Genomic DNA, 20,095 nt, shown 5'->3' on the forward strand with positions numbered 1-20,095 from the left:
GCCTACTCTGTGTTTGACCTCTTAACCCAGTTTTCTCAAATTGGCGGCGACGCAAGACTGTGATAACTCTCCTGGCATGTTTGGCGAGTGTGGCTTCACAGAGGCAGCCGGGGAGCCTGCAGACTCAGTTTACCAGGTGTGTCCAAGTGACTCTGCTTTTGCAGTCGGGGGTCTTAAAACCTGGTTCTTTCTCCAATTCTTTCTGCTAATAGTTTGTTTAAAAATTAGTGTATCCTTTGGGTACATAAAACTTTAAAAGAACATTTACTTAGTAATTATAATGTACCTTAAAGATTTTATATAATAATAAGTGGAAGGATCTCACAATTTGCTGTCTAATGAGTAACTGATAGTTTTACACATTGTAATGACAATATTTTTGCTAGAGATTTTCCTTGCATATTTTGTTTTTCTAATCATACCTGTGATAACATTTTATAAAGGCTTATAATTATACCAGGGAATTTATTTAATTTTCAAATGCGTACCATGGAGTACATCTGAAAATTAAGTAAATGTTAACAGGAAAATAAGTATGAGTTCCCTTTACTTTTCTTTTTTGAATACTTTATTAGTCATGTGTATCACTTAAAATTTAAGTGGAAATCTATTTCAAGAGCCATGCTTTGCTCATCGTTGTACTTTCTGCTTTAATTTAATAGGTAATCCACACATTTAAATGTTTTGTTATCGTCCATTAGAGTGATGTGTGAAATATTTAAAAATATGCTAGTGTTTCTCTGCCTTGTATCAAAAGTATCATTGTAAATATTGGATTACAAATCATATATTAGTTTTTTTGTTATAAATCTCGTTACATAATTTTATTTTGAACTACCTGGAAAAAAATGTTGTTTTTCAATAATTTAAATGTAAATAGCCTAAACACATCATCTAGGGAAACTATCCTTAGTTTTCATTTACTAGATTTTGCTCTGGGGGACATTAAAAAAAAAACTATTCACATTTAAGTCAATCTGGTTCTGGAGATGACACATACTTTAGATTCTGTGCATGCATTTCTGTAGCACTGTGAGGACTACTGGAACAGATTTGCAGCAAGTGGACATGGAGTTCTCAGTGATGTTCTCTCTTTTAGAGAATTTAGTCAGTACACTTTACATAATTATTTACTCTTTTGGCATATTCGATGTGTTTCCTTTTACCATCTGACAGTTTTACAATATATATTTTAGTATAACAGTTACATTATGACAGAAGAGTTAGTAATCTTTACATAAATGCACTAGACTATGACAAATCACTTTTTTTTTTTTTTGCTATAGCACTTATCTTTTTTTTTGATGCAGATAAAGCTCATGTATAACTTTTCCACTCCCTGATCTAGCACAAATTATAATTTACAGTTATTTCTAAACACTCCAGTGGATTTGAATTTTGGCAAGCATTTTTCATGAGTGTTATGCTTTTGACATTTTATGCTACATCGTGATGTTTATTTTGCTTCTTGTTTTGTAGGACTTCATAGAATCAAAGAATAGGAAAACATTGTACAGGCAAACAGCAGTCTAAAAGTCTACAGAGACACACTCTTAGTGGCTACATGAAAGGGTAAGTGTTACTACGAAAGGGGACAGGTCTGCATTTACTATACATGAGTGCACAGTAGCCTGCGATACCCCACGGGCTCAGGTATGGGTTAGGAGAAAGACCATAGGCCTCAAGGCTTGTAACGTACTTTTGCTTTTTTTCTAATCATCCACATGCCAGCACATGGAAGGAAGTTTGTTCTTTTTTCTCATGTGAAGAGGTATATTTTCAACAGCTTCTGGAAGCTTTGGAAAAGGTGTGTTTTACGTTGGCAGCTGAAGTCTCCAGAAGTTTCTGTCGGTGCTATCTCACCTTCTGCAGCTCCTGCCTGAGCCAGGACGGCAGCGGCTGCCCCAGCCTGTGCAGCAGCTTGGAGAGCTCCACGTTGTGCTCTCGGTAGTAGCTGGACAGGAATGCTCTGCTCTGCGCGGGGCGGGGGAGATAAAAGCACATTTCATTGTTTATTGAAGTAGGTTTCACAGACTCTGACTTAAGTCAGTATCGAGAATGCCATCTCTGGGTTAAAGCTGACGGTGAGCGTGTGCACTGTTTGTTTAGGTCACCCTGGGATGTTGTGCTGAAGGTCCTAGGCATGTTCTGTACGAGGAGGGGACGAACCGCATGGGCACAGCCCCGCCGGCCCCACCCGGCCCCGCACGGTTTTATTTCCTCCTCTCTGGACTCTACTGCACAGAACCAGCACTTCACTCCCTCAGGTAAACCCAAGATGTAGCACACCATGACCTTGTTAAGAGATCTAGAAGACTTGATATTCTGAAAAGTTGTGTTTTTCTTACCCTTCTCTACCACCAAATTTGGCATTATGTCTCAGTATGTCTATGTTGGACCAGAGTTAAAAAAATGAAGTGTTAAGAAAGATGTGCTTCAGTGTCTATTAAAAACATTTCAGCTTTGATAAATATGTAGGGAAATAGCTTTGACATAAATGAAAATGATATATTTTATGTTACTTTCTTAAAATACACTAGAAAGTGCACTTTAGTTTCTTTTAATGGGTTGGGATTGTTTTCATAGTGTGCCGAAGGTATATTTTAATAATCAACCAATGAAAGCTGGAGTTCTGAGAATGCAACTTATCAAAACGACAGCGCCCTCCTCCAGGCCTTCCCTACAGAATTTTAGCATCAGCCCATGGAGGACGAGACCTGTCACCATCAGGCCCGGCACAAAAAGTGGCCCGGAAAGTCTTGTTAGAGAAAAGTATGCAAATCAGTTCAGTCCACCTTAGGATTCTCAGACCAGTTAACATAATGTATTAAACATTGTGGGGGGAAAAACCCAAATGATTATTTTAATTTATGAGATCTAAAAAAATTATAAGTCATAATCTACCCTACATTCTTTTATCCAAACTATATACTAACTGGACTGAATATGAAATAAAAATATTAATGAATCTTAATATATATGAAATAAGCACTAAAGTCAAAATACAGGGTGTACAAACTGAGAAAATGCGGCATTAAGTGATCGCCACGTCACTATCCTGAACAGAACCACCATGAGGGGCTAGATGCATACCACATCTAGCCACACTGTGCATGTCCCCCTGCCCCAAAGCCTAAGTTATCTGCCAGTAGGTTAGATGTGTGGGAAATATATCAATTCTTTAATTGCATTAGCATATTAACAGTTGAGAGCTGAGCATATTGTATTAGTAATTAATATCATTACCCAGGCCACACTTCCTACTACAGAGTGACGTAGGCAGTGAAACAAAATGGAAATCTTTTGGTCCTGTTTTCACTTTCCAATTGATATATTTTCTGTCTCGGTTTCTGTTAACATTTATGCTCAAATGTCTGTGCAGGTATCATTCTTTTTGGAATGAGATGTTATCTTTTTGTTTTTATTCAAAATGTCAAATTCTATTGTTTTACTTTGTTCTTGCATGATAGGTAATAATATATCATTGGAAAAATCAAAACAAGCAGTCTACATGTACTAAAATCAAAATGTCACTTTTAATTTGACTTTAGGCTGAATTTTGACTTTAGTTTTCTAAGAAAGCAGTTATGACATTCTTTTTTTTTTTTTTTTATCATTCTGCTTATTTAGTTTGTATTTTTAAGCTCTGTACTTACATCAGCATCCATTGGAGGGTATTTTCTTCCTTTGCTTTTTCCAAGGCATTTTGTTTTACCTTCTTCCAATAACTGACACCAGAAACCTTTATGTGAATCAAACCTAGAAAAATAAAGATACAAAAAATCCACAAATTATTTTCCAATCAATTCATAAGATATAATGACCAATACATAAACATTTTTATTTGGATATCAGTGATATCAATCTATAACCAGAGAAACTTTTTTTGTTTTGTTTTTATACTACATCTCTTGGCATAAAGTCTTTTGGCATACTTCTGAATTCTCAGTCCATCTGTTATATTTGTGAGTTTGCCAGATTTCTGATAGGAAAATTTCCAGTGGAAGTTCTCCTATTAATAGAAGATAACAAAACTACCTCTTCATCTAGAAGGAAAAAATTCATAAGTTTCAAGTCCACTGTTTTCCTTTGCAGGGTTTAAAATGAAAAGTCAGTCTTCATCTACGTCTATGGATTTACATGGTACTTAGATCTTACAACCTACAGGACAATGGAAGAGAAAGGGTTTTGGTGGGCCATGGAGCGGTTACTTTTAGGATTTTCTGTCTATAATCTATTTTTCTTCCAGAGCTACTTTCTTCTTTTGGCATGAGCTCTGTATTAAAGTAACAGAACCCATAAATGGAATTTTGATGCCATAACTATAATAAAATAATAGAAGCACATCAAATTTTATGTTTTAGTTTACCAGAATATTTCATATAAGTTTCTCATTTGAGTTTTCATTATAACCTCTGAAGGGATATCATGTGTAGTATTCTTCCCATTTTATGGCACTTTGCATAGTGTTTGCCTCTTGTAAACATTTATCAAATATTAGCTGAATAAAAAAATGAAAAAGAAGAAAATGTCTGTCAAGGTTTATTTATCTTAGACCATATACTTTTTCAGTATTCAGGTCATAACTCGAGTCTAAGCTTCCCGACTCTAGAGTCAGGGCCTTTTGTCTTTCACTGGTCTCTAGGTCTATTTTGTGTTATAAACAAAGCAGTTATTTCCATGCTTAGATATAAAAGTGAAAGTAATTGTCAGAAATGATAATTCTGGCTGGGTGCAGTGGCTCATGCCTGTAATCCTAGCACTTTGGGAGGCCAAAGAGGGAGGATTGCTTGAGGGCAGGAAGTTGGACAGCAGCCTGGGCAACAAAGCGAGACCCCAAAACCAAAAAACAACAATAAGTGATAATTCTTCCACATTGCTTTTGTTATTCAGTAACTCTATTGCCACATCTTCTTCTCCATTAGAAAGAATTATCACTTATTTCTCAGAATGCTACCTCTCCAAACAGGAATGGAAAACCAAATACCACATGTTCTCACTCACAAGTGGGAGCTAAGCCACAAGGCATGCAGGTGTACAGACTGGTACAGTGGACACTGGAGACTTAGAAGGGGGGAGACTGCAAAGGGGGTGAGGGAAGAAAAACTACCTATCAGGCGCAGTGTGCACTATTCGGCGATGGGTACGCTAAAAAAACAGATATCACTTCTCTGCAATTCATCCATGTCACCAAAACCCACCTGTACCCTTAAGTCTATCAAAATCTATCAAATCTCTCAGAAGACTAAATATTTGTAGAATATCAACTCTCTCCATCCAAATCTATCTATAGATTCAGTGTGATTCCAATCAAAACTCCAGTAGACTCTTTTTTTTAGTAGAAATTAAAAATGATTCAAAAATGTGCATGGAAATTTAGAAGGTCCTAACTTTCAAAACAAAGAGCAAAGTTGGAGATCTTATACTATTTGATTTCAAGATTTTCTGTAATCAAGGCAATGTGGTTCTGGCATCAGTGGACCAATGGAACAAAATAAAGAGTGCAGAAATAGACCTATACGTCTATGGTCAACTGATTTTCAAAAAATAGGAGCCAAGGTAATTCAATGGGAAAGGATTAGTTTTTCATACAGATTGCACAAGAAAAATTGGATATCTATAAGAGAAAAGTGAACATTAACCCTTAAACACCTCACACTGTATATAAAAATTAACTTGAAATGGATTATTGACCTAAATTTAAGTGCTAAAACTAATAAAAATTCTGGGAGGAAAACAGAGGGAAAAACACATAGAAAGTTTTTGTATTCAAACTATACTACAAGGGTGTGGTTATTAAAACTGCTTGGTATTGGCACAAGTGCAGGGACACAGACCAGTGGAACAGAACTGAGAATCCAGATATAAAACCATCCTCATATAGCCATCTAATCTTTGACAAAGCAGACAAAAACATACACTAGGGAAAAGATTCCTTGTTCAATAAATGGTGCTGGGAAAACTGGATAGCCACATGTAGGAGACTGAAACAGGACCCACAGCTTTCACCTCTCACAAAAATCAAATCACGGTGGATAAGAGACTTAAACCTCAGGTGCAAAACTATTAGAATTCTAGAAGAAAATGTGGGAAAAACTCAGTAATGACATTGGCCTAGGCAAAGAATTTATGAAGGAGACCCCAAAGGCAATCACAGCAACAACAAAAATAAATAAATGGGACCTGATCAAATTAAAAAGCTTCTGCACAGCCAAAGAAACTGTCATGAGAGCAAACAGACAACCTACAGAAAGGGAGAAAATATTCGCATGCTACACATCCAATAAAGGCCCGATGACTAGAATCTATTTAGAGCTCAGGAAAATCAGCAAGAAAAATCAAACCCTATCAAAAAGTGGGCAAAGGACACGAACAGAAACTTTTCAAAAGAAGACAGAACAATGGCCAACAAACCTATGAAAAAATGCTCAACATCTCTAATCATCAGGGAAATGCAAATCAAAACCACAATGAGATATCACTTATCACCAGTGAGAATGGCCTTTATCAAAAACTCCCATAACAATAAATATTGGCATGGATGTGGAGAGACAGGAACACTCATACACTGCTGGTGGGACTGCAAACTAGTGCAACCCCTGTGGAAAGCAATATGGAGATTCCTTAAACAGATACAAGTAGACCTACCATTTGATCCAGCAATCTCATTACTGGGCATCTACCCAAAAGAACAAAAGACATTCTATAAAAAAGACATCTGCACTAGAATGTTTATAGTAGCACAATTCACAATTGCAAAGATGCGGAAACAACCCCAAGTGCCCAGCAATCCATGAGTGGATTAATAAAATGTGGTACATGTATACCATGGAATATTACTCAGCTATAAGCAATAATGGGGATATAGAATCTCGTATGTTCTCCTGGATAGAGCTGGAACCCATTCTACTAAGTGAAGAATCCCAAGAATGGAAAAATAAGCACCACATGTACTCACCATCAAATTGGTTTCACTGATCATCACCTAAGTGCACATTTAGGAATGACACTGATCGGATGTCGGGCAGATATGGGTGGGGGGAGGGGATGGGTGTATACATACATAATGAGTGCGATGCGCACTGTCTGGGGGATGGACACGCTTGAAGCTCTGACTCGGGGGGGTGGGGGACAAGGGCAATATACGTAACCTAAACTTTCATACCCCCACAATATGCTGAAATAAGAATAAAAAAAATAAAGTCCTCCCACCCCCCCCAAAAAACTTTTGTGTAGACCTTGTTCCATTCATTCACTCTACTGTGTGCAAAGCACTGAATTTATGTGGCTAGCTGAGAATTCATACTGGTTTGCAGTTTAATACATCCTTAGAGAACTTTAAATGAAAAAAAAAAAAATTATTTTTAAGCCCCAAAGAGACGGTCTTCACTATCACTAGCAGGAAAAGAAGAAGTAATAACAAAGTATACAAAGGATCTCTTGCCCACTAGCATACGTGGCATTTCTGAGGCTATACTGGTACCTCTAATCATTTCCAGCATTGGCCAAGCACTCCGGAAAGTGCCATTACTCTAACAAGAGTGACTCAGTTGTGAGGTCAGAGTTCAGATAAGTAACTGCCAAGGGCCGGGGGTGAAGGAAGATCAGTTTGGACCTAAGACCGTGACACGGAACCTCCAAACACCCCACGACACGTGCACTCCGGTTCTGCAAGGTGTGTCAGGCCGACTGATGACTGACAAGAGAATGTGAAAGAGGCTGAGTGGAAACGCATCTCCCTACCAGCACAGCCGGCGTGCGGGCAGCCCGGCTGGCCCAGAAACCGCACGGATCTTACCTCCCTGCTTCTCCCACTGAGCCCCCAGCCGGGTCAGAGAATCACATAATGGGCAATTGTAGCAGATGCAGCCCGGGTACAAAGTGACCCCCAGTCCTTTGTATGTGGCACGTTGCTCTGACACTCTCTGAAGTTGACGCCACCTTTTCTCAGCCGTGGGGACGAAGGCGAGCTCGCCGCTGAGCGGGGTGCGGACGGTCACACACACTCCACGCCGGCCAAGGGCCGTTCCGTAAGAAACACAGATTCTGTCTTTCTAGAAGACTGTACTTTTCTTTCTTCTGAAATACAGTGCTTTGCTCTACACGCGATAAAAGAGACCCAAAGAGAAGCCCGCATGAAGGAGAAAACTGTTTAGAAAATAAAAGCTTTCTCTTCTCAGGGATACTTAAAAAGACAGAAAGTGGACCTGAATTTCTAACTGCAGACTAAACCCATTCCGCTTTCCCTAAGGTTAAGCCGAGTGCTGAACGCCCGAGGCTCGTGTGTCTGCGCTGCTGCTTGAACCAAGCTCTCGAAACCCAGCAGCTCTGAGCACAGAAAACAGGCCCGGGAGGTTCATGACGAGAGCAAAGAGAACGGCTCTCTGCAAGGAAGCTCCAAACTGCCGAGTTCCACCTGCTCCCTCATCCTCCAAACCAAAGCGTCCCTCTCACGCGCCTCTGCGTGCGATTGGCACAAGACATGAGTAGCATTTGACGTTTTCCTGCCAGTCTTTACCGTCAGGGATGCCGACAGGTAAAGGAAGCCTGCCTTTCACTTTCTGAATGGAAATAGGATAAGGAGTACAAAACAAACAAACAAACAAACAAACAAACAAAAAAACAAAAAGGAAAAACCAGTTGATCTATGGAACTGAGCTTTTATACTAAAAACTACAATGGAAGAATGGCATGATACAGTCTTTTTCAGTTTCTTTAAGGCTCAGCCCATAATCCTGAGATTAAAAAAATTTTTTGGCCGGGCGCGGTGGCTCACGCCTGTAATCCTAGCACTCTGGGAGGCCGAAGCGGGTGGATCGCTCAAGGTCAGGAGTTCGAGACCAGCCTGAGCAAGAGCAAGACCCCGTCTCTACTAAAAATAGAAAGAAATTATCTGGCCAACTAAAATATATATAGAAAAAAAATTAGCCGGGCATGGTGGCGCATGCCTGTAGTCCCGGCTACTCGGGAGGCTGAGGCAGGAGGATCGCTTGAGCCCAGGAGTTTGAGGTTGCTGTGAGCTAGGCTGACGCCATGGCACTCTAGCCAGGGCAACAAAGTGACACTCTGTCTCAAACAAAAAAAAAAAAAAATTTTTATAGTGAGAGTCAGGTCTGTGGTGCATTCGACTCAGTGCCTTCCAGTTGTTCTAGAACCTTTACAAATCTGATACACACAACCTTCATAGATCCGAGTGCTGGGCAGAGCGCGCTGGAGGCCTTACTGGACAACACCGCGTGAAGCCTGGAGTCAGAGCCGGGGTGCGGTAAGAGAGGCGCGTGGTGTGCGAGGCCTGACGGCGAGAGCCTCTTTGAACCCTGGGTCCCTCCAGCCTCTCCCTGCTGGTCCCAGCCCTGGGGACTCAGCTGCCTGAGAAAATCAGAGGAAACCAGCAAAAGCCACACAAACGGACCAACAAACCAAACCAGCGCTGTAACCGCCGGGGCCTCTTGAGGACCACACTCACAGCGGGTAAGGACAGACAAGCGAAAACTGGCAGTGTGTTTAAGAGCACGGATGTCTCTGTGACTCAGTCACCCAGTGGGCTTTTTTTTTGCTGTATGACATTGTTTCTAAAAATTGCACAGAGAGAGAAGAGTGAGCCCCTAAACTCCCGAGTTCATCACCTGTTCCTACTTCCTCTGTTAAGGTTAGTTGTTAAAGACTCACAACTGTTTTGTTTCTCAATTTCCTTTCAAGAGAAATCTTTGCACAATTAATTTGGTGTTTTTTGTTTTTTTTTTTCCCCATCGTACCTACATCTTTGCACAATTAGGAATCGACAGAGAATTTAGGCCATTTCTCTGGCATATTGTTGAAATGTTCCTTCCCAAGTGGTTAATGTCAAACTGAAAGATAATCAGTATATGAAGAAAAGCTAACCCTAAAAATTACATCACCAAACTATAATTTCTTTAAAACAAGTGCTCTCCTGAAATTTCAATGAAGTAATTAGAATATAAACTTACGTTAAAGCTTCCGAGTAGTTATAATGAGGAGAGACTCCTAGAAACTTCTGGACTTCATCCATCACTGTAGCAGGGTCAGTTCTTAGCTGTTGCCCATCAATAATCAGCAACTAAATTACCAAAGAAACAAACAAAAAAATAACCCAGTGCACGTTGAAAACGACCTGTTAACTGTATAGTGAACAATTTCTGTCTTCCAGTGGGAGACGCCGTCCCGGGTGGGGGGGGGGATTCGCAGGGTCGTTAGGCGTGAACAGGTCCCCCTCACTCCCGACCCGGAACAGGAAATCAATCGTGCCAATTGCGTGCATCCTTTTGCAATCTGAGAAGTCCTGTAAACATGAGGAGACAGAAAAGGCAGCTGAGGGGACAGGAAATCACACATGGAAACCGAGTTTGGAAGTAGAGCAGTGGCTCCGTCCCCGGGCTGGGGAGCAGTGCGGTGGAGGAAGAGGAAGAGGAGGAGGAAGGTGCACTCGGCCCAGGTGTGACACGTCCCAGGACGCACCCTGCAGGGTCCGTGCGGCAGCAGCACTAAGAGATTTGAAGAAATACTTGGATAACCACGTGCGGGAGAAGGTGAGGCTCCCAGAGGACCCGAACAGGGACAGAACTACTCAGGAGGCCACGGGGAGAATGTGCCTGTCACTAGGTGAGGCCGGGCCCAGCACGACGCTGCGACAGGGGCCACGACAGACACCCCAGAGCCTGCAGGGCGGCCCCTGCCCACACCTCTTCTCCAATATCCCTCTGGCATCCGGCCCAGCCCTGGGCCACGGGCCCTGTGTGGTCACGGACACGCTCCACAGCTGCCGGGGTCAACACCCAGCAGCCACCCAGCACTTGAAATGCGGCTAATGCAATCGAGGAACTGAATTTTTAATTTTATTTAATATAAATTTAAATAGCCATACATGGTGCTGGCTACAACACCGGACAGCACGGTTCTAGGCGCACAGGCACCCCCAGTCCGACCCTGGGCTGCGTAAGCGACCAGTGAGGGGCTGGCCTTGTGCTCTGGGTCAATGCCAGGCACAGAGAGAAGCAAGAGGACTGAGACGAACACAGCACAAGGGGGTCCCAAAGGGGAATAATGCCGAGGCGGGAGGATCACTCGAGGTCAGGAGTTTGAGACCAGCCTGAGCAAGAGCCAGACCCCAGCTCTACTAAAAATAGAAAGAAATTAGCTGGACAACTAAAAATATATATAGAAAAAATGAGCTGGGCGCGGTGGCAGCTACTCGGGAGTCCCAGCTACTCGGGAGGCTGAGGCAGGAGGATCGCTTGAGCCCAGGAGTTTGAGGTTGCTGTGAGCAAGGCTGATGGCACGGCACTCTAGCCCAGGCAAGAGAGTGAGACTCTGTCTCAAAAAAAAAAGAAAAAGAAAAAGAAGAAGGGGAATAATGGTACTTAATTAAGCAAAACAGAGTTGTCTGGTTTGGCTACGAGCTTCTCTTTCGAGCTTTATTCATCTCAGAAGAAGAACCAGGGACCTAAGGCTTTTGAAGCTCTTTACAGTCAGGGAAGGTGCACGCTAGAAAACAGAGCAGGGAGAATTGGCCTCAAATACTCTTAGACAGAAAATTAAACAGTTTTCTACCTCTGCCTGTTTTATTTTTCTCTGCCACAGTTCCGTTTTTTGCAACGAAAGAGTAAAAGCTAGTAAACGTTTTAAGGAGTAAAAACTTCATCCTTGCGGCAGAGTCGTCAGTGAATGGGACTGTCACGTCATGCAAGTCACCACGGCTCCGTACCTGAAACGGGGGGAAGTGGACGAGCCACCTCTCGATGTGGCTGGCGTACCAGCCGGGCACCAGGCAGCGTTTCTGCAGGGCCCGCAGCTCCCAGGGCGCCCGGGGCCCGGCCGAGATCACTTCGTAGAAGCTGAACCGCAGAGCCGCGGGGTCCTCGTGCGAGCGCTGATGCTAAGAGGGAAAGGCGGGTCGTTAAACAACCCGAACCACAGGCATGAGTAAGGACCAATCAATCCTCAGGAGGCAGCTCAAAGCTAAAGCAAAGACCGCCCCACTGCTGAAGACATATTTATTTTAAAATTAAGAAAGGATGAAAATGTTTGCTTGGAGCATCAGGATTTAAAGTTATGGCCCCCATGACAGTAAACGTTTGAGAACTTATTTGGTAGAAGTTGAATTCTTGTCGATAGGATTCCTTAGCCAGCTTTACTGAGTTGTTTCCTTGGTGTCTTTTATTCTGGAAGGAAACTTTTTAATGTCCCCTTTGCAGCCCATAAGCAAACCATTTATCCCGTCCAGCAAATATCCGTGATACACAAGCACGCTGCTAATTCTGCCAAATAATTCTGCTCTATCTCGTAGCGCAGTCTTAGATTAGAAAAGCTCTATCAGCTATTTTAAATGCAGAAACTACTAAAAACTCTGACGTGTACGTTATCTGAAATCCACAGCTTTTATCGTACATCACCTGGCATCTGAAAGCCGATAGTGTTTTATTTAATGGTCACCTTTGCGGTGAATCCGTCGTTTATTGTGCAGAAGATGCAGAAAGCAGCAGTCCAAGTAGGAAAGTGCTTCCTAAAGGCTCCGGCGTGGGCCCGGGGGCTCGAGGAAATCACCTTTTCCTTAGATTGACCAATAAATATTCAGGCTTAGTGGTGGGTTTGTGGATGTTTACTACATCTGGTTGAATAGCAAATTTTCTACGATTGAGTGTCAAATTACTGCACCCCAAACGCTACTAGACTTTGTTAAAGCCTGCGTTTTGCCACCGTGACCTGTTTGTGATATTTAGGACACTGTTAACCTGCAGCCTGAAAACCCTCTTTTTCTGTAAATTCTCTATTTTTCAGGGGCTAAGTGGTTGCCAAGCTCCAATTTTCTTCTTCCTGAGTCAATTAAGGTTTATTTCTTTTTTCTCCAGATACCTTGTGGAAAAGGTAAAAGGTGCAAACACAAATTGGTCAGTTTGCAATTTGCCGTATATTTTGATTTAAAAGATGGTTCCAGGTTCTGCACGAATGATTGGTATGGAACTGTGGAATTCTCTGGATCTTGGCTTTGGAGGGTGTGTCTACACCCTGTTAGGCAGGTTATCATCGGTTTGCCTCTCTAGGATTTCGTCGGCTTCGGCTTCGTACGACCTTCCCTGACAGTCTGTCCCTCCTCTTGGGAACCTGGAAAAGCTGCTCTTGTTAAATAACAAAAGGACTCAGAGCTGGGGGAGTTTATTCTCTGACATCCTAACTGTCAAGGACTGAGCTGTTTAAAGTCATCAGCAGGGAGACTGGAACATCCCACTCCTGCCTGGAGGGTGTGAGCTATGTGGGTCACTTTAGCACCGAGAAGTAGCCTCGTATCCAACCCACCTGCAGATTTCAGACGATTTACACGACATTCCTCATTATCTTAACTTTAAAGTTCCCGAGGAAATAGGACCCTCAGTCTGTTTTTCAGCCCCCACCTGCTGATGACTCCTTTACACACAGCTCTGCCTTGCCCCCATCAAAACAATTCTTCGTTTTGATTTTACCTAAACTTCCCCCCTTACAGATCCTTCCCTCCTCCAGGGAAATGCCCGGCGGTTCCGGTGTCTGGGCTCCTCTGGGGCAGCCGGTTAGGAAGCTGCCTCTCCCCGGGGCCTTTATCAGATGGGCTTTCTCGCTCTGCGTCTGCCCACCACGCACCACTTTCTGATTTATGTGCTTATTTAAACACATTTCTCCAACTAGACTGAACGCAGTCTCAAGTGTAGCGTCCGCATTGATCGGCTTATTTGCAAATCACACTTAATATTTGGGACATGGTACTCATTTAAATTGTTTATGAATAGATGAACAGTAGGAAAGTGTTGTTTTTTAAGTTACAAAACAGAGAAATGATAACTAAGCGTCCCAGAACTAAAAACACTGACTCTGTTAATTTTGTTACACTTTTATGTATAATTTTGGCTGCTTTTTATTGAACTGTTCCACTTGGTGATTAAAATATCACCGGGACAGGTTTCAACTTCTTTTCCTAGCTATCGTTTTTCATGATATATTAAAGTAAAATGTATCTGATATATAAGTATTATTACTAGCGTCTGTTAAATATATTGATATATAAACATTATTACTAGCGTCTGTTAAATTATTTCAAAGTGATTGTAACTAACCAACATCAGAAACACAATGGCAATGAGTAGATGAGGAGGAGGCTTAGAGCAGGTGCAGACAGGTTGGGCTTTCAGGGATGAAGAACTCTTATATCTGCTTTGCCACTGAGTGGTTTTTTTTTTTTATACAAAAGTTATTTAAACTCTATTATAGTCGGGGCCAGCAATCTGTGGCCTCCCACCTGTTTTTATGAATACAGTTTCACTGGAACATAGCCATGTTCATTCATTGACATGTCATCTCTGGCTTCTTTCAAAATATAAAGGGAGAGTTGCCACATTTTTGCAGTTCGGCCCTTTATAGAATACACATGGACTAGGATGAAAAATAATCATTTTAAATTATTATAACATTTACTTTTAAAATGCAGATGTGTAGAAGCACAGATATATATATATGCACATAATATTTTGTTATATTTTAATTTCTTAATTACATTAATAAATTTTATTAAACAAATTGATTAAAAATGAACAAAAACTTAATGGAGAAAGTTTCTCCATGAAAATAAAGAAAAATGTATCCATTTTTCTGTAAATATCAAACAAGTAGCAAATCTCCTCTTTTGTTAGAACCTGAGGTGGGGACTGTTGCTAAAAGCCATCCTCCCCTGTGCGGACCCCCCTCTACCTGTTGGATTCTGCCTGTATCTGCCTCACCTGGTACCAGGAGTAGGCCCGGTCTGAGGGGTCGATAAGAATGGTGATGATCTTGGCTTTGGGGACCAGAGAGGCTGCTCTTTTGGGGGCTTCCTCGGAGTGGAAGTAGTTGGCGCTCTTCTCAAACAGGAAGTCGGTGGTGACATTTGATGGGACTGGGAAGAAATCCATATACCTAGAACAGGAATATTTTCCTCACAACAAGACCCTGGTTACGCTCATACCCTGGTGACTGAAGATGTTAAAGGCATCCCCCAAATTCATGTGTCTCCTAAACAAAACCACCTTCTCCTTGGGGCATTCGTCCCTCTTTGTTAGCAGGGGGAAATAGCCAGAACACTGATAATGGAGTTGGAAGATGTTTTTCTAAATACATTTTCTTTTTCTTTTGCTTAATATCAGGAAAAAAGATACAGAGAGAACAGAAACACAGACACAGAGTGATCTAACTGCAGCAATAGCCTAACTATATATAAAATGTATCTAAATGCAGAAATACTGTACAGAGAAAAATGGAAGTACTGGAAAAGAAAATTTGAGCAAAACAAATTATTAATCTATGTTCAGTTCAAAGACATCTTTTTTTTTTTTTTTTTTTGAGACAGAGTCTCACTCTGTTGCCCAGGCTAGAGTGAGTGCCGTGGCGTCAGCCTAGCTCACAGCAACCTCAAACTCCTGAGCTCAAGCGATCCTCCTGCCTCAGCCTCCCGAGTAGCTGGGACTACAGGCATGCACCGCCATGCCCGGCTAATTTTTTCTATATATATTTTTAGCTGTCCATATAATTTCTTTCTATTTTTAGTAGAGATGGGGTCTCGCTCTTGCTCAGGCTGGTCTCGAACTCCTGAGCTCAAACGATCCGCCCACCTCGGCCTCCCAGAGTGCTAGGATTACAGGCGTGAGCCACCGCGCCCGGCCCAAAGACATCTTAAGAGGATGTAGACAAAACATGTCTGGTTTACCACCAGCAGAATTTCATTCCCACTAACGTGTTGTGGTGATGTTCTGTTTAACCACACAGTGTCAAAGTGCAGAACGTATCTGGTATAAATACTGCCTATTGGCTGAATTTTTTCCATATACAATCACTTATATCCTTCTTCAGAATAATTGTAAGAAAAGTCTAAAAAGCATACACATATTTCCAGGTAGGAAATCCCAAGGTTGGGTCCTGGATCCTTAAGTGAAAATTCACATCACCAGGGGGGTAAAGGCAGGGACCCCTTAGGCTCAAGGGCTGAAATGTAGGATTTTGTTTAATGTTCCTCCTTTACAAAAGTTGTCAGATATAACTAACGTAGCACGTAATGGTAAGATATTTCTGAAGCACTCAGGGATGCCTTCTGGAAGAAAAGGGCTTTTTTAGAGAGGCTATGAGAATCTAACTCGTAGGGATGTTCACATTTTATCATGATGGCCCCAGCCCCCACTGCCAATTCCTAAGCCACCACGACTCGGGGCTTCCCAGACAAGGTGGTTCAATAATTACTGGACACGAGAGTCACTAGCAGCCAGGCAATGACTTCTTTTTACGGTGCGCTGTTTTCTTCTGACTGAAAGATCACACGAGACAGTCACAGACTTTCAACGGCCAGATCCTGTCACCTCGCACGAGGAAGCTTCCGGCAGGATCCAGTCGTCAACACACTGCAGAGTTTAGCTGGTGCAATGAGGTGATGCCTTGAGATGCAGAGCAGCAAAGAAATCCTTTTCTGTTTTCTGGGAGTTGCCTTGTGGGTGATGGGTAATTCTGGCACCCTCTCAGGGGGAGAGAGCTATACAAAAGTTTTAGGAAAGTTTGCTCTGCTACCTGTTCTGGTGTGCGTTCTATTTATAGAAAGTGCTGAATTTTACGGCCCTTGTTTAGAAGCTCACGCTGGTTCCAGGGGTGCTCAGGTTACCCTGAATGTCTGGTCACTGGTGGCATCCTATTTGGTCCAGGATTGTCTCAAGCTTGCTTGCTCTGAAAAAGGCTCCAAAAACCACACACACACACACACACACACACACACACAAAGGGCATAGGTTTTAGCCTCTAAAATCCACCCCATTTTCCTAAAAGTCTTTCATATCTGGAACAGTTTAGGTTTTGAAGACCTCAAGCAGGTCTGGATCTTGGCCCTGCAGTGTGTTGATCTGTCCTGGCCCCAGAGGCTCAGCGAAGGCAGGTCCAGTCCTTGTTCGCCTGTGTATCTGTGTCATGGCGGCTGCTGGCTGGCTGGTAGGCACTTGAAAAATGTTTGATGAATAAACAAGTAAACAAAAGGAATTCAGGTTCGTATTTCCAGGGTGGGACCTGGAAGCTCCCCAGATAGGCTCACATTTAGAGAAAATGAACTGCATACTCATTTGAGTCAGTGGTCAAAAAGTAGCTGAAATCGTTGATGGTTTCTTCATATTCCCAGCTGTTATTTAGCGCCACACAGTTAATCAATATCAAACCCTGTACTGAAGAACTGGCAGTGAAATATATAACAATTAGAATATATGTAAATCCTAGTAGGTGCTCAGTGTAAACTCGATTTACATTCAGTCCATCTCTTCTTCTTTCCATTTGGACTATTCACAAGCAACTTTTGAGGGAGCTGATACGAAATTGAGATCATGCAATTTGACAACAGAGGTTAACATATGTGATTCTTTATGCTAAAATACATGCAAAATGTTTATGCTCTAGAATTACTGTAAGCATTCCACTTTTATACCACTCTCTGCCCAGTATTATACCTTAATAGCAAGACCTCTAGATACATTTTATGAGTAACATGTTAGTTTGTACCGTCTGTTTCTACATTATTATATCTTGTGTATATCTGACATTTTTACTTTTTAACGTTTCTTCAGATGGTTGATATATTTCTAATTTCAACTCAAAGGCAAAAAATTAAATTTTGTATATTGTTGATAGCTTTTTTATAGCTTTGATTATTCCTGAAATATACACACATTTCTAGTTCTAGTTACTTAGTTTTTGTCCTTTATATCAAAGTAAAATAGAAAATTATATATACATGTGGGCTATCGCATCACTTAATGAAAAGTGCACAAGAAGAGAAAGACATGAAAGTGTTTTCTTGTGAGTAGAGAAGAATCAACGTCCTGGCTACTATCCTATTTCTCTGACTTCGCATCTGTAATTACCAACAAAGATAATAAATGCCAACTGAAATTACACGTGGGCCTCTTGAGTCAAGAAGTCCCTTCATAACCCGAGAAGAGTTTGTTATAAGTCATTTCTGAGCTTTTCCACGTTATTCAGTCAATTTCCGAGGCACAGAGGGTAACTCACATTTGTGGCTACAGACTTATTCTGTTACTAAATATTAGTGCTATGTTTACACTGTGCACAGTACATAGACTTTTGAGATTTATACTAATAACCCATCTTACCAATCAATCCCCCTGTGGTAGTTATTTCTATTAAAGAACTGTACCTCCTCAAAGGTTTTGGGGCTGGGGGAGTTACTAAGGATGGAGGGATGCATAACCAGGAACAGGTACAAAGCAGTGGTACCTGGAAAGACAACAGAGGTTTACAAATTAATGACACAGAAACAGTTTCCTGCCATTAGCACTTCACAGTCATTAATAAAGTAACTATTACAATGATTCCATCAGATTCACTGTAAGTACTCCTTGAATTAAACTGAACAGATAACGAGCTTTCTAAAAGCAGCAGATTCTACAACGGGGGGGCGGTGAGGGGTAGGAGAGGCCCGCGGTGGGGACAGAGAGACCTGGCCGTTGGTCTCAGCTCTGCGACCTTGCCTTTTAGCTTCTCTTCATCTCCGCTCTCCTAACGGGAAATGACCTGCCTTGCTTATCTTGTAGGTTTTCTCTGAGCATGAAAAGACATAATGGACCTGAAGACATTTTGACGTTAAGGAAGTCCCACATAAATGAAATGTACACATTCATATATATTCACATATTACACGTTACCAAACGGGGACTTGCGTTCCCCTATAAAGTTCTTCCTGAGGCCCAGGGAAGCCAGTTCAACTCAAGACAGAATTGAATCTTTCAACAAGTTTGCTTCAGTGTGAATGCACTTACATGTGAATAAAAGGTAGTCAAAAATTGTTTAAATTGCCAAATTTGAAAAAAGTATGTCCTTAGTGACATACTTTATAAAATGCGCATTTTATTGGAAAGAGGATGGCTTCTCCCAGGGAGCCATATAGATCTGTGACTACTTGGGAGTAAGGTGGTGATTTTTTTTAAAAAGCGAGCAACGTCATAAACTATAAAATTAGTGTTTTGTAAACCTAAATTAGGAGGTAAAAGGTGCAGTTTAGTGACACTGCTGCAAGAAAAAGTAAGGCAGTTTGGGTTCAGTTTGTTAAAGATTTAACCACACACTTGCAACTGTGACTGTGTTTATAAGATCATAATGTAAAAATACCTCTATGTATTCAGTACTCCTAGAGAGAAACACACCCTCTGGTTTCTATCTCTCTGCTCTGATGTCATTTACACTATTATACAATCTGCGGGGCGGGACCTGTTAATTGCATTCCAGATCAATAGCTGGCACCAGTAATCACACGTGGCCTTATACTTTTTCTCTCACTTGGAGAAATTATTATTCTAATTTTTCTTATAATAATACTGTATTGCCATTTGTACAAAGTTTTGAATTTTCTGATATCTCTGATAAGCTTTCTTTAGTATCATGATGAAATCTACCGTACCTATACAACAGAAAAATAGTTAAAGTAACTCTATCAACAGCAATATTGTCTAAAAGTTGAAAGAGGCAGTGTTCCTAGATGACATCTGAGCTCAAGAACGAACACTCGGCTGGGCGCAGTGGCTCACGCCTGTGATCCCAGCACTCTGGGAGGCCGAGGTGGGAGGATCGCTCAAGGTCAGGAGTTCGAGACCAGCCTGAGCAAGAGCAAGACCCCGTCTCTAGTAAAAATAGAAAGAAATTATATGGACAGCTAAAAATATATTTATAGAAAAATTAGCTGGGCATGGTGGCGCATGCCTGCAGTCCCAGCTGCTCGAGAGGCTGAGGCAGGAGGATTGCTTGAGCCCAGGAGTTTGAGGTTGCTGTGAGCGAGGCTGACGCCACGGCACTCTAGCCTGGGCAACAGAGTGAGACTCTGTCAAAAAAAAAAAAAAAGCGAACACTCTATCTACAATCATAGATTACTACAGAGAATGAAACGTAGGAATCTATGATATGCAAAGTAAAAATGTTCTTCGCAAGCTTGACTTGCAACCGTGGTCCTCAAACTTTAGCACACGTCAGAGTTACCTGGAGGGCTTGTTAAAACACGGACAGCTGGGCTCCATCCCAGAATTTCTCATTCATCACTATCCTTTGG

At 41.7% G+C, this 20,095-nt stretch overlaps 1 protein-coding gene and 1 long non-coding RNA gene across 2 annotated transcripts in view; one reads left to right on the forward strand and one right to left on the reverse strand.

Moving 5' to 3' along the window:
* Window positions 1-4,438, forward strand: LOC138375484 (uncharacterized). Its single transcript, XR_011231523.1, has 4 exons — window positions 1-136; window positions 1,480-1,572; window positions 2,110-2,267; window positions 4,096-4,438. It is a non-coding gene; the product is annotated as an uncharacterized lncRNA (long non-coding RNA).
* Window positions 1,608-20,095, reverse strand: part of NDST3 (N-deacetylase and N-sulfotransferase 3) — a 95,224-nt gene continuing 76,736 nt past the window's right edge. The window contains exons 8-13 of the mRNA XM_069459083.1: window positions 18,150-18,273; window positions 14,760-14,934; window positions 11,723-11,893; window positions 9,969-10,078; window positions 3,657-3,759; window positions 1,608-1,974 (exon numbers count right to left, since the gene is read on the reverse strand). Coding sequence (XP_069315184.1) covers window positions 1,855-1,974; window positions 3,657-3,759; window positions 9,969-10,078; window positions 11,723-11,893; window positions 14,760-14,934; window positions 18,150-18,273 — 803 coding nt within the window. The 3' untranslated portion in view covers window positions 1,608-1,854. The remainder of the gene's footprint in view (window positions 1,975-3,656; window positions 3,760-9,968; window positions 10,079-11,722; window positions 11,894-14,759; window positions 14,935-18,149; window positions 18,274-20,095) is intronic.

Source organism: Eulemur rufifrons, chromosome 26, assembly GCF_041146395.1.
Source record: "Eulemur rufifrons isolate Redbay chromosome 26, OSU_ERuf_1, whole genome shotgun sequence".
In the NCBI taxonomy this organism is placed as follows: domain Eukaryota; kingdom Metazoa; phylum Chordata; class Mammalia; order Primates; family Lemuridae; genus Eulemur; species Eulemur rufifrons.